A 13,049-nucleotide genomic window follows, 5' to 3' on the forward strand; every position below is an offset into this window, starting at 1 on the left:
AGGTATGAATTGGGGTTGCAATCCCTGGCTAGCTGGGTTGAAAGGAGAACAGGAGAAAGCTGGCTCTTTTGCACAATATGTATTGTAGTGTAGAATACAACCTAAATACTGTCAGGGGGAAAGAAGGGATGGAGTATTATTTCTCTAAAGGCTTTATACATGATTTTTACCTACAATGTATACATATTTTGGAAACATTTGGGACTACATCGGAGATATTGAGGAATAACCCAAACTATGTAAAGAGGAAAAACCACAAATTTGATTGGTCCATAACCATAGATGAGGTAATTAGAACCAAATTATATTATCAGATTGTGTCGTATGAAAAAATAACTGGAACACCAGAAACTTACCTGATATGTTTTCCACAAAAAAATGTGAGGAACAATGGTATGCGTTTTAGACTTAATGTTTTATTAACTAATGAAATTGTATATATGATATGATATGATAGGTCATTTATAACGTGCTTAATACCCAGAGGTTTCTAAGTGTGGACCCGGGATCAAACCTGTGGTGCTCCGTGTTGTTTTGTTTCCAAGGCGAGCACGTTGCCCCTGAGCTATCCTCCCAAGACAAGGCATGGAACCCAAGCTAGGTCAGCATATTGCAGGTTCTGTCAAAATCAAGCAGAAAAAGAATCACTGCCGCATTTATTACTATATTGTACAGCTTTAAAAAGCCAAAGAATTGAATACTTTGGAGAATTTTGCCCAAATCTTAGCTGCGTACCTTTCGACTGTCTCTGGCTGGATATGATGCATGGCAAAAGTGTTGCATTGAAATTAACTGTTCTTAGGTTCTTGAAGAATGTTTGCAAATTAATTAATTAAAATAATCTTCTTAGGACGATACATCATGAGATTGGTAATGTACAATATGCTTAGTCTGAACCTAGATAGAGATAGGTTTCCTTTTCGCCTGCTTTATGTATGTTGCAATTTCGCAATTTTAATATTGGCAGAAATTCAGGAAACATTGTATATCTTTGTATACTTTTGTATATTTGCATACCTTGTACATCTCTGTATACCTTGACATTTTTATTTTCATTTACTTGCTGTCTTTTATCTTGTATTTTGTATTATTTGTATCACTTGTGATTTGATATGTATTTGTATTAACATATTTATGAAATCTTGTAAAAATTCTTTCTAAATTGATTAAAGGTTCACATTTTGTAAAGGTTTTAATGTTAAAACCAAATACAAATAAATAAATAATATCTACAGTGACAGCTTGAACTTGTTACTCACCAGCAAAATGAGCTGGTCAAGCCATGTAGAAAAGCTCCGTACTCTGTGCTCTGCACATCCAAATCACCACTGCCGGCTCCAAAAGCAGCCAACTGTCCTGGCCTCGATCTCAGTTACGACAAGGACCTACGGGTAACCGCAGGCTGCTACAGGTACTAAGGATACCACAGGTGCACCCAGCACCTTGCAACCAGCACCCAGCAACCAACCAAGTCAGGAGAACCGCCACAGGAGCCAGCGAAGAAGCAGTGAGACGATGCAGCACACGCCGAAGCGGAGACAGGAAAGCTAGAGGAAAGCGCTACACTGCGTCACCATCAAGCATCAAGCTGCACCACTGAAAGCCACAACGGAGAGCGTGTGGCTGCTTCTGATGCACAGAACCTTTTTTCCAAGCCTTTTTAAATCCACCATAACTTTGTTGGTGTTTACCACACATGCCCCAATTCTCCAACCACAAGGCTGTCAAGAGTATACTGCACTGATGATCCCTAATAAGGGTGAAACCGGTATGTAGTTGCCTTCAGCCTCAAGAAATATCTGTCTAATGTTGATCACGCTATGTATCAAGTACCACTGCTTTGTAAAACGAACACAATTTCCTGGGGCAAATGGCTTGCATTTGGGCTCATTTGCATAACAACAATGCCTTGCTGATGTGGCTCTGAACTAGAGGTGAACTTCCAGCGATGATTACTAGGAGGCGCTGTGGCATGTGTGACTTGGCTCAAATGGCTTTTTCCTCTTTCACATTTCAGGTGAAAGTTTTTTTACAAGCCTTTTAAACCCACCATAACTCTGTTGGTGCTTGCTACACATGGCCAAATGATCCAACCACAAACATGTCAAGATTGCACTGCACTGATGATTCCTAATAAGAGTGAAACTGTTATGCGTCAATGGTTAACTGTGGCATGTGTGACTTTGCTCAAATGACTTTCTTCTTTCCGAGTAAATACGAACTGCTTTGGTTCTGAGCAGGAACAACACATTTCTTAAACGCACCATCTGACAAAGAAAGAATGTTTAGTGAAATGAGTACTAAAGGCGCCTGATTTACTAATAGGGGATACTCCTGGGAGAGCACTCCTTTTGCATTAAAAAGACAAGAGGTAAATGAGCACCTCAACATATATTGCACACGTTTACCATTGTTAATTAAAGTATTTCCTAGACTGCAGGACCACTTTTCGAATTTACTGAAAGCTTAAGGACACGTTCGTTAATTCGAAAAGTGGCATTATTTTAAGAAATGCTTGTCACGATGCTGCTGCACAAGGACGTCTAGAAAACTGGAGGGGAACAATTGCGGTTTTAACTGCTTTCAATCCGAGCTCAGATTCAGGCGCCACATATTTATTGACTATGTCAATGCCGATGATTTTCTTGGGGGTGGTGAGTTTTTCGCTGTGTTTGTCATCAATGTACGCACACGCTGACATGCTTAGTTTGGCAGAAAGAGATTGAACCTCATTAATTTGGGTCGTACTCGTAATCCTGTAGTATTTATTTTACTCTCATGCAGTGAGCTTTCTATGCGAGTCCTTCCTCTATGTCTAAATTCCGCCTGCTTGTTTCTGTTTACAGCCGAAGGCATGTATCCTATGATAGGTAGACTGCTGTCGACAGATCACCAATTACAGAGTGTCTACTCTCGGAAAGCATCCAATAAGAGTCATTCTCTAGACAGCCGTGTCTAGGGTAGGCAGTGGCTGTGATGGTAGTTGGTTGTACGAAACGTGAGTGAATTATTTGCTTGTACAGCAGCAAAGAGAGGGCATCTCCCTGCGCCAAGTCCAGTTTTCATTCCCCCTGCGCGTTCGGACTGTCCCCGAACCTTCCCAAAGAGCAAGAGCATGAGAGGCTCGCGCTTATTGTAGGACTGTGACAAGGACCGGGAGATGGAGGAGGCTGAAGCGGGCGAAGCGGGAGAGTGCACTGTCAAACACCAGCTGACAAATGGTGAGTGTAAGGATCAGTCTCATGTCCTTAAGAGCATGAAAGCTGTGACCCCCCCCCCTCAGCGAGTATTAACTCCAGTATTCTTCATAGATAGCATGCGCTACCTCCCACGAACCCACCGCTATTTCTGCTTGATATGGCGTTCTTTTTATCCACGACATGAGTTGTATGACCCTTGCTGATTTCAAAAATTGCACAGAACCCGAGGACTATGCAGCGGCTCCCCGACCCGATTTCTACACTAAAAAACAAAATCGAAAGAGGCTTTCACCATCATTCTTCATTAGACTTGCATCACCCGTTTCTTACCTGTGCGTTTGTTTTCTGATACTCCAACGAGAAAATCTAAAATGGAGAGTACATTGTTTAAGTTTTGCAATTGCAACAAGTTATATTTAAGTAATGTCATACAAATGATTGGGTGAAATGTATTATGTAAGAATCATGTATTCCCTTCAAATCGGATGAGGATTTGGAACCAACATTGACATTTTAATGTTTTTAGATTTACATTTATTTTATTTTAGTCTGTTGACTGTGGATTGAATAAATTAAACACACCTTTTTATAAAATGGTTATTACTCCATGCAAAAAACAAGGGGGTTGGGGGGGGTCCTGTGAATCCCTCTGCCGGACATTGGTCACGGTTACGAGAGCCTTACCCAGATTCTTTAGCGCACTATCTTTCACAGAGGAAAAATATCCAAAACATATCGGTCTTTGTCCTGCCCTCTTGTTCAGAATAGAATTGCCTGGCATTTCGGTGCTGGACTGCCCTTGGGCAGGACAAAGACTGATATGTAGTGGAAATGTCTCTTCTGTGAATGGATGGTGAGCTAAAACTGTGGTTGAGACTCTAACCTGGTAATATAGGCCAGTAGAGCGACACTCTCAGGACATACCCCCCTACCCCCAACCCCCTTTTTTTTGTGGACTCTTTATTGTATTGTTTTATGACAAACTCTTCTTCGTGGATTCCGCATTCCATCATGATTCGTCCTGGAGCGATCCCGTGCCTGTACTGCCCTGGTCTATGGCTGCCCATTTTTCTAGTCTCAGGTCTATATCCCTTGCGCGTTGTCATTTCGAGGGGGTACTCAGTGCGTCTGTCTATTCTCCTGTTACTGTCCGTCTGCTCTTCCGGGGTCGTCTGTGCTGCTCTCTTCTCCTTGTCCAAATAAGTCTTGTATAAGGGCGTTCCATGCAGGTAACTTTTGCCCACTTCCCCCTCACTCCCCTGCACCGCTCTTGTCCACATCGCTGTCTCCGCTACCGCCCACTTCTGGAGGTCAGAACACCATGACTCCAAACTTAGGCCTGTACTGGAGTTCCATGCCATTGCTATCTGACTTTTAGCCAAAATGCACACCAAATCTTCATCTTGGCCAGATACGTCCTTTGCCTGTCTCCTCTGGGGGGGAAAAAGGCCCAATAAATAAGACTCCGGGGTCCATGCTTGCATTTGGATTCCACCCCCCCGCCACCTTCTCCTTGATTCCCTCCCAGAAGATCCTTATTAGCGGGCAAGTCCAAAACATATGCAGCATGTCTGCTTCCTTCTAAGTGCAGCGGGGGCAGGTTCAAGGTTCCCCATGTCTCATCATCGTCATCCTCTTAGGCGTTGGGTATGCTCTATGCATAAGGTATAGCTGCGCTTGTCTGAATCTTGCATTCCTGGACACTTTTTTAGGGTATCTCAGCACTCTAGACCATTCTTGGTCACTGAAGGGCCTCTGGAGCTCCCCTTCCCAACGTTCTCTCGTTTGTAGCACTTGCTCATTGTTGGATTTCAGCAACTGTTCATACAGTCTGGAGACGGTGTGTCCCCTTCTGATATATCGTACCACGCATCCAACCTCCCGCCTGTGTTGTCTTCTTCTGGCCATTCTGCCCATCTCTTCTTAATTGTTCTGACCATGCCGTTATGTAGTATAAACTGGCCTCCATGTATATCTTGATCCCCCTTCAGGTTTAAAAATTCTGCCCATTGTCCTCCTTCCCCAGATCACCTATCTGGGCTACGCCTTTGGCTTCCCAATGGTATCGGTATATTGCGAGAGTTCCTGTGTCCGGGCCTACAAATCCCGCGAGGGAGATCTGTACAGAGCAAGGATCTTTCGTCCACTGGATCTTCCATGCCTTGCTCCACAGGATTATTGCGAGTTTGACCATGTTAGGTGGAGTCTTGGTCAGGGATTTATCGATCCATAACAGTTCTCTCAAATAGTATAGTTTCAATGCCAGCTCAAAGAGTACTGTCTATTGTTTCTTCCCCCAGCCATTTGAACACAAATTGCAATTGCCCTGCCAGGTAGTACCTTTCAAAGTCTGACAATGGGGTGGCACCTGCTTCAAAGTCTCTTTGCATAGTCTTCATCGCAATCCTGCACCTCCCCAAATGAACTCCTGTGCCATTGTGTTCAACTTTGTGAAGAAAGCCTTTGGTATATCATATGGGATGTTTGTGAAATAATACATGTGTGGCAGTACAACCATCTTCAGCAGGGCCACCCTCCCTATCGTTCCCAACGGAAGTGTCCCCCAGAAGACCATGGCTTTCTGCGTCCTATCAAGGGCTGCCCGTGTGTTAAGATGTGTGTGTCTGCGGGATCATGGTGCACTTCTACCCTCCCAGATATCGAAAGGAGCGCGGTGCCCACATGAGGCCGAGATCTCGAAGTTGATCCGAGTGGACCCATCTTAAATCTGCTAAGGGGAATAGGGAGGACTTGTCTTTATTGATGGTTATTCCAGAGTCTGGTGTACGCATCAGTTGCTTCTAGTAGACATGATAGATTCACTCGCGTGTTCCCCATAAAGAGGAGCATGTCGTCTGCATATAATGAGATTTGATGTATCCATCTATGTCTATCCCAGTGTCCCCATACTCGGCTCTAAGGAAAACCGCCAGTGGTTCTAGGGCCAGTATACACAACATCAGTGACAGTGGGCAACCCTGCTTGGTGGCTCTGTGTATCCTCCAGACCTCCGAGATGTGTCTCCCAGTTTTCACTCTAGCTCTGGGATTTTTACATGGCAGCCTAATCCACTGAAGGAACCCCTCGACATCCCAAAGTGGGCGAGGACGCACAACAGCCACTCCCAATTCACGGAGTCGAAAGCCTTAAAAGCCTCTAGCAATGCTATAGCACATTCGCCCTGTCTGAGATTGGTCCGATCTACCACATGGTGGAGCCTTCGCAGATTCCACGATGTCTTCTTTTGCGGTACATAGCCCGTTTGGTCTGAATGGAGCATTGTGGGTATCACCCGTTTGAGTCGGTTAGCAAGCACCGCTATGCGACACATCTTAATCTTAACGCCATTAGTTCCCTAGGTTCCTCCCCTGTCATTCCTGCCCGGCGTTCCACTAGTTCTATCTCCCTTTCCAGTTTTCCAAGATCTGCCAAGGCGCTTCTTCTCAGTCCCCCTGTTTTCCCTGTCGCCGCCCACCCCCTTATCACCACTTTGAAAGCATCCCAGAGCGTGCCATTACTCTCTACTCTTCCTACATTGTGCTCGAAATAATCCTGTGCTCGAAATAATCTTCTATCACGTCATTCAAAAGTTCCTCAAACTCGCCCTCCTTCAATGCCTCCGCCCTCAGCTGCCACGTTTGTATTGGAGCCTTTCTATAGGTGTGTGCCCATGTTGCCTGCAATGGTCAGATAGTGTGTGTGTGCCTTAATGTTTATCCCTGTGAAATCCCTCAGAGATTCAGTGTCCATAAATAAATAGTCTATGCGTGTGAATGTTCCATGGGGTGCACTAAAATGTGTGTATCCTCTCTCATGCCTTTTTACCTGCCTCGAGACATCCAGAATTAGTCGGTTCAGGATCATTTGTAAATCTTTAGCTGAGCGTGCTGGCTTCCTGTGTTTGTCATCCGATCTGTCCAAAAGTGGGTCCAGGGTGCAATTGAAGTCTCCCGCTCAGATGAATATTGCCTCTCTGTATTGGGCTAGTTTGGGTGTAATATTCCTGGAGAATTCTGTTGCATCGTGATTCGGGGCATATGTGTTTTATCAAGCATATTTCCTTATTCTCTAGCATTCCATGCACTATCACAAGTCTGCCTTCTGAGTAGCGTTCTTTCTTTATCAGCTGGAATGGGACCCCTGGGATGACCCATATCAGCACTCCCCTGCTATAGTTTGAGTATGTGGAACTGTACACCTGTCTCTCCCCCATTTCCTGGCCACTTTGGTTTGCTTCTCCAGTGTTAGGTGAGTCTCTTGCAACATTGCTATCTTGAGCTTCATCTTGTTCAGCCAGGCATATACTCTGAGTCTTTTTACTTAGGAATGAAGTCATCTGAAGTTCCAGGTTGCAATCATTATCTCATCTGGGCCCATATCTGTGGTATTTCTTCCTGCTCGGCCCTCCCATAGGCCTCTGCATGCCCGCTGCCCTGAGTCTCCATCCTCTGGCCCCAGCTTGGGCTATCCCTTCCCCTTAGAGACCAATCCTCATCGTCCTCTCACTAATGTCATACTGGGTTTTCATCTTCATGGGCATCAGACTAGGGATGTTTCCCTGGGCTTGGTTCTTTTGATCCTTATCATGTCCGCCGCCATTCGCTCCATGCCTTCTGCTTCTCCATGTGCTGCTTCCTCCACTAATAGTGCCTTTCACCAACCAACCAAACAATTGACTGACTACAACTATCAAACAAATGCCCAGCACCCTCCCCCTGCTTGGGCTTCGCTGCTTCCCTTACTCCACCCACCAAGGAGGAACCGACCCGCCGCAGCGTGATGCCTTAAAACTGAGATCCAAACTTGTAGAACACTTTGGGGTTGTGTGTCTTGTCATCCCTTCCGGCAGAACTAGAGCTCGTCGCTCCATTATGAATTCTTTCTGGCTTGCGTTATTTGCATTTTGCTGAAATGTCCTTAATCATATTGGTTCCCTCACATTGTCACCAGGGCTAGTTTCGATCGTAATTGGCGTTCCTAGGTCTTTGCTGAGGAATACCTTGCTGGTCCATCCATGTGTGAACCATCTCCGTAGTCCCAAAGAAACATGATCTGCCCTGATGTATCACCTTAAGTTTAGCAGGATATAGCAGCATGTAACGTATACCTGCCGCTCTAAGGCGTTCCTTAGTTGGGTAGAAACGTGCTCTTTGTCTCTGGACCATGACAGTGTAGTCTGGATATATAGTAATTCTGGAGGAGTTCCTGGTTATCACCCCCCTTCTCTCGAGAATGTCAATATCTTCTCCCTATCTTTGAAGTTCATGATCTTGGCGATCATTGATCTCAGGGGCATGGGGGCACCCGGTTGGGGTTTTCTGGTCAGGGCTCTTTCTATCACAAAACCCTGGGACAGTTCTCCTGCAGCAGCAGATTTTCAACGTAATCTGTGGGGTCCCTGCCTTCTTCACCTTCTGGCAGTCCAAGTATACGGATGTTGTTCCTTTGTGCCCTTCCGTCTGCATCCTCTGCTCTGCATTCCAGGATCTTCACTCGTTGCAGTACCTCTGACATTTGTGTCCGAGTGGTGGCGACATTGGTGGTGTTCTGCTGTATTCACTCGGTCTGTCAAGTTCTGTGCATCTTGTCGGAGGAGGCCCACATCCACCATGACTGTGTCAAGCTTGTTCTCCAAGGATGCCTTCAGGGCTGCTATCGCTTCCAGTATTTGACCCTCACTTTCACCTTCCACCTGTTGTGCAGTGTCTGATAGGGTGGGTTGTTTTTTGTCACACTTTCTGGTAACTGAGTCTATGCTAGTTTGTTTGTCTCTTTCTCCTTTTGTTCTGTTTGGCATTCTCCTCTTGCTGGCGTGAGGCGTTGTCTTCTCTCTGTCCTTCTGAGGGTGGCGCACGGAGTTCACCTTCTATAAGCGGGCCGGTTTATTCCGGTGTCCGGGAGTCGTTATCCTATTCCCATTTATGGTGCATTAGCTCCCTCTCCTACTCCAGCCTTTGCGTCTCTCCTCGTGCACTCTTCGTATTCAGGATAGGTACCGGCCCCCTCTCTGTACCTGGCTCCTACCAGCGCCAGTTTGCTGCAGCAATGAGCAAACTGTCCTCACGCTTCTATACCTCTCCATGCGGGCCGTCTTGCTAATGTTGTGTCGTTACTTGACACCCTAATGGATCTGTGCGGGTCTATCCTTTGCCCGTTTAGCCGCAGGATAACTATGGCTGCTGGGAGGTGCTCCTCTTCGCTGCTGCTTGGGCCCAGGAGGCCGGACCTTCCTCCCCCATGTGGTGTTTCTTCTCTCGAGTTACTCCTGTGTTGTCCTTGTTCATAAACAACCTCGGGGGGCTGGCGTCTCGTTGCCTGCGCTCACGAGCCCCAAGATTGGGCCTGCTCGAGTGATACTGTCCCAGCGTATCTTGTTTGTCCCTGATCTGGTATGCGATTGAGCCCTGGGAGGGACAGTCCCTAACTGCACTCTCCTGCTCTGCTTTCCGCTTTATTACTTCTCGAGTGGGTTGTGTCCTCCCACGTTGCACTGCCCTTTCTGTCCGTTTCCTTGCCCTCTCAGCCCCTGTCTGCGCTCTCTCTCCCCCCCCCCCACTTAGTTGCGAAGGTCCGCTCCTTGACGGCTTTGTACAGTGTCCTTGTTTGCAAACATATGGGTCTGCCCCTATCTTTTTTGCAGCCCCCGGAGCTCTGTCTGGCCGGTAGTGCTCTTGGCCTTGAGGTGCACACCTCTTACGGTCTGGCAGACCCAACTCGTGCTTCCCGGGTAGGCCGTGCGGGCCCTGCCACCCCCCGTCCGGAGCAGACAAGGGGGGGAGCCTGCGGTCTCATGCCTCTGCCCCCCGGCTGGGCTAGAGCCCACTCTGCTCACCTTCACCTCTTGCAGTTGCTTTCTCTTCTCCTCCTCAGGGTGCGCCGGTGCTCTGGGCTCCCTCTTGCGTCCTCTCATGTTTCCGGCGCTGTCCCGGCCTCCAGCACTGCTACGCCCTCCAAAGCACTTTCCCCGGCCTCGGGCGTGCCTGATCTTGTGCCGTCCCACCTCGGGTCCTGTCTCGCTAGCCTCCTACAAGCCGAGCAGTACCCGCACATGTCTCCCCGCTACTCCTCCTGAAAGAAGAGGCAGCCTCCCGTGGGCACCTTGTGTTGATGGTGGGTCCCTGGTGTTCCCGGCAAGGGAGATGACAAAGGGGAGGTCCAGTATGCCTGTCACACCTAGGTGTTGGGGCGTCTTTTTCCGGTCCTCCGTCCAGGTGCCTGGTTCTCGCCTCACTGTCTCAACCAGGCCACCGCTAGGCAGTCTCATGGGCTTCAGCCCCACTGGTCACACCTGCCCGGCGAGCGTTGTTCTTCTCCGCCGTCCGCCCCAGCTGACCGCGCTCCACACATTCTCCCTGGATGGTTCAGGTGCTCTGTGGCAGGTCGAAGACCCGGTGTCGCTCCCCAGTTCCTCTGCTCTGGTCGGAGACCTCCTGCCAGGGCTGTTCCTCCTGCACTCTTGCTCTTCTGCCCTCTCTGTCATGGGCCGCCCTCTTTGCCTCTATCACGCTGGCTCCTCTAAACGCTGCCGCAACCTGGATTCGCCATTTTAGATCTGCTGTGCAGGTCTGCGCTCTCGCTTTTCGTCGTGTGTCATCTTGCTCGGATTCCGGTTCTGAGCGAGAGTCGTCCCTGGTGTGCTCGGGACCTTCATGGACTCGTACATCTATTTCCAGCAATAGCTTATGCAGTTCTCACCAGTTTTGGCTCTTTTTGAATTCAGGATCTCACAGAGCTGCAAGAGCTTGCAGCCTACCACATGGCCGCCTAGCCATGCCGCCCGCAAGTCAAAAGTTATCAGCAAAACAATTTTGCTAAGTCTGTTTAGACCAACTTCACCTCAACTAAAGGGAGCACTCTGGTGTCATATGGGTTAATGGTAGGAGTTTGGCATCTAGGCCAATTTAGCATTAAATAATTAAGTATGCATTTTCTCTACAAATGGCTACCGACGTCGGTGAGGAGGTTATAGAGAGAAATATTTCTACATTGATCTGCCCAGGGTTTAGAGGGCAGGGTAGTCAATCAACTTTTGGAGTGACTTGCATAGTTTGAGGACACAAACTGACTTTTGGGTGAGACATATTTTTGTAAAGACCAATTTTAACCTAAATTAACTTAATTGAGCAGAGCTGGCCTTAAATTGTTTTAGGTCTGCACACTCCAGGCACAAATTGAAAAGAAGTTTTGCCAAATCTGCTCCAAGTATGCAGTAGTAAACTGGAAGTGGCTTTGAACTTTGAAGATTAATACATTATGAGGGATTGTGAAGCATGGATGTAACTGCCTCCACTACCTAGCCATCAGTACCCATTTATTACATTGCTATAATCCCGTGATGTCCACGTCCCTCTTCCTCACCCCAGAGTTCGTAATCCTGAAAGTGATCAGCCTTCCAACAAAACAAATTGCCTTTGTGAGAAAGTCCTGTGATGATAAAAGAGTACGGCTAGGATTAATGAAGATCACCGGTAAGTAAGTGCAGCATTACACATGGTTTCTAAAGCTGCTGTTGGATGCAATGCTGTACACTCTGTGCTATTCAATTGGCCCCACTCACTAAAAACCACTACAGTGCTACCTCAATAGAAGGCATTGAACACCACGCAGGGGCTTAATCCTTTGTCTCAGTCCTTCAGAATTGCCGAAGAATGTTATTATAATCCTTAAGAACATCCTACTTTGTTTTTAAAATTATAAGGGTTGTCTGACTCGTTCAGACCGTAATTTATTTAATCTTATTTTGCAAATTATCAAAACGTGTCCTTCAAAACTCTAGTCTCATGCCTTTGCCACATAACCAGGAAAAGGTGATTCATACACGCTGGATTGAAAACGTGAAGAACATTGACTTTTTGATTTTATTTAATACAACTTTTCAAAAATATTTAAATACACGTACTTTATTTTTGTTCTTTATTAAAATAATAGTGGGTACTGCATAGTGTTTTCGCCTTTGATTCCTTCTGCCATTTGATGTTGAAAGTGAAAAAACAGACGCTTAGAATAAAGACTGGGGATTCGTTCTTGAAAATGAATCCTATTAAGCGGAGTAATATGATGGATGCGTCCACCCCTCATATGGTACTTCCTCAGAACCCAAGTTCCAGCTTACCACAATCACTCTGAGGTTTGCAGGATGCCTGCAACTATTCATCCCATCATTTTCTTTAATTCCGCTTTTGCTGTATTCATAGTTGGGCCACATGTTTACTTTGTTTCACCAATGCTAGGCTCTGCTTGCAAAGCCTACTACAGGTGTTTCATATTTTTTTTTGTAAATGCTAAATCACTATAACAGGCCTTGCAAATTCTTAAAAATCCCACTAGATCTGCAGGGCGAGTTCCTTAGTTTACATACTCGACCTAAGAGAAATGCTCTTGGCCCAAGGTGACTGGTGACAAAATATTTACTAGTGCTTTTTGTAAAATGGTGCATGTCGCCATAAGCGCACTTCATGTTTGGTGCAATGCTGTCAAGCATGCCCAGTGAAACTTGTTTTTGCCAGTTATTGCAAACAAAGTGTGTTTTCAATAACTTCCCCATACTAGCCAGCAAATGGTACTCACCCTTCATAAAAACTACTTGACAATGCTAGTGGTCTAGTAGAATTTGCAAGCCCTGTACGATTGGTTTTAGTCTTGTTGCTGTTGGCTCATATAGGGAGCCTTACAAAACATTATTTCAGGTTTAATGGATCTCTCCCCACAAGATCCTTGTCACTTGTTGGCTGGATTAAACTTGGTTATCCATACCATTCATATTATTTTTCCATGGTCAGCATGGTGACATGCTGCATTGGTATGCATCTGGTTTGCAAATGCACAGGCTTTTTAAAAAAGATGCATTTA

The 13,049-nt window shown here is 46.4% G+C and overlaps 1 protein-coding gene across 1 annotated transcript in view; it reads left to right on the plus strand.

Moving 5' to 3' along the window:
- Positions 1 to 2,900: 2,900 nt before the first annotated feature.
- The window catches only part of RPS6KA5 (ribosomal protein S6 kinase A5), a 1,757,411-nt gene continuing 1,747,262 nt past the window's right edge, over positions 2,901 to 13,049 (plus strand). Inside the window, exon 1 of the mRNA XM_069637449.1 lies at positions 2,901 to 3,221. Within this exon, the coding sequence (XP_069493550.1) occupies positions 3,219 to 3,221 (3 nt within the window). The 5' untranslated portion in view covers positions 2,901 to 3,218. The remainder of the gene's footprint in view (positions 3,222 to 13,049) is intronic.

Source organism: Ambystoma mexicanum, chromosome 14 (genome assembly GCF_040938575.1).
Source record: "Ambystoma mexicanum isolate Mex_15411 chromosome 14, UKY_AmexF1_1, whole genome shotgun sequence".
NCBI classification, from domain to species: domain Eukaryota; kingdom Metazoa; phylum Chordata; class Amphibia; order Caudata; family Ambystomatidae; genus Ambystoma; species Ambystoma mexicanum.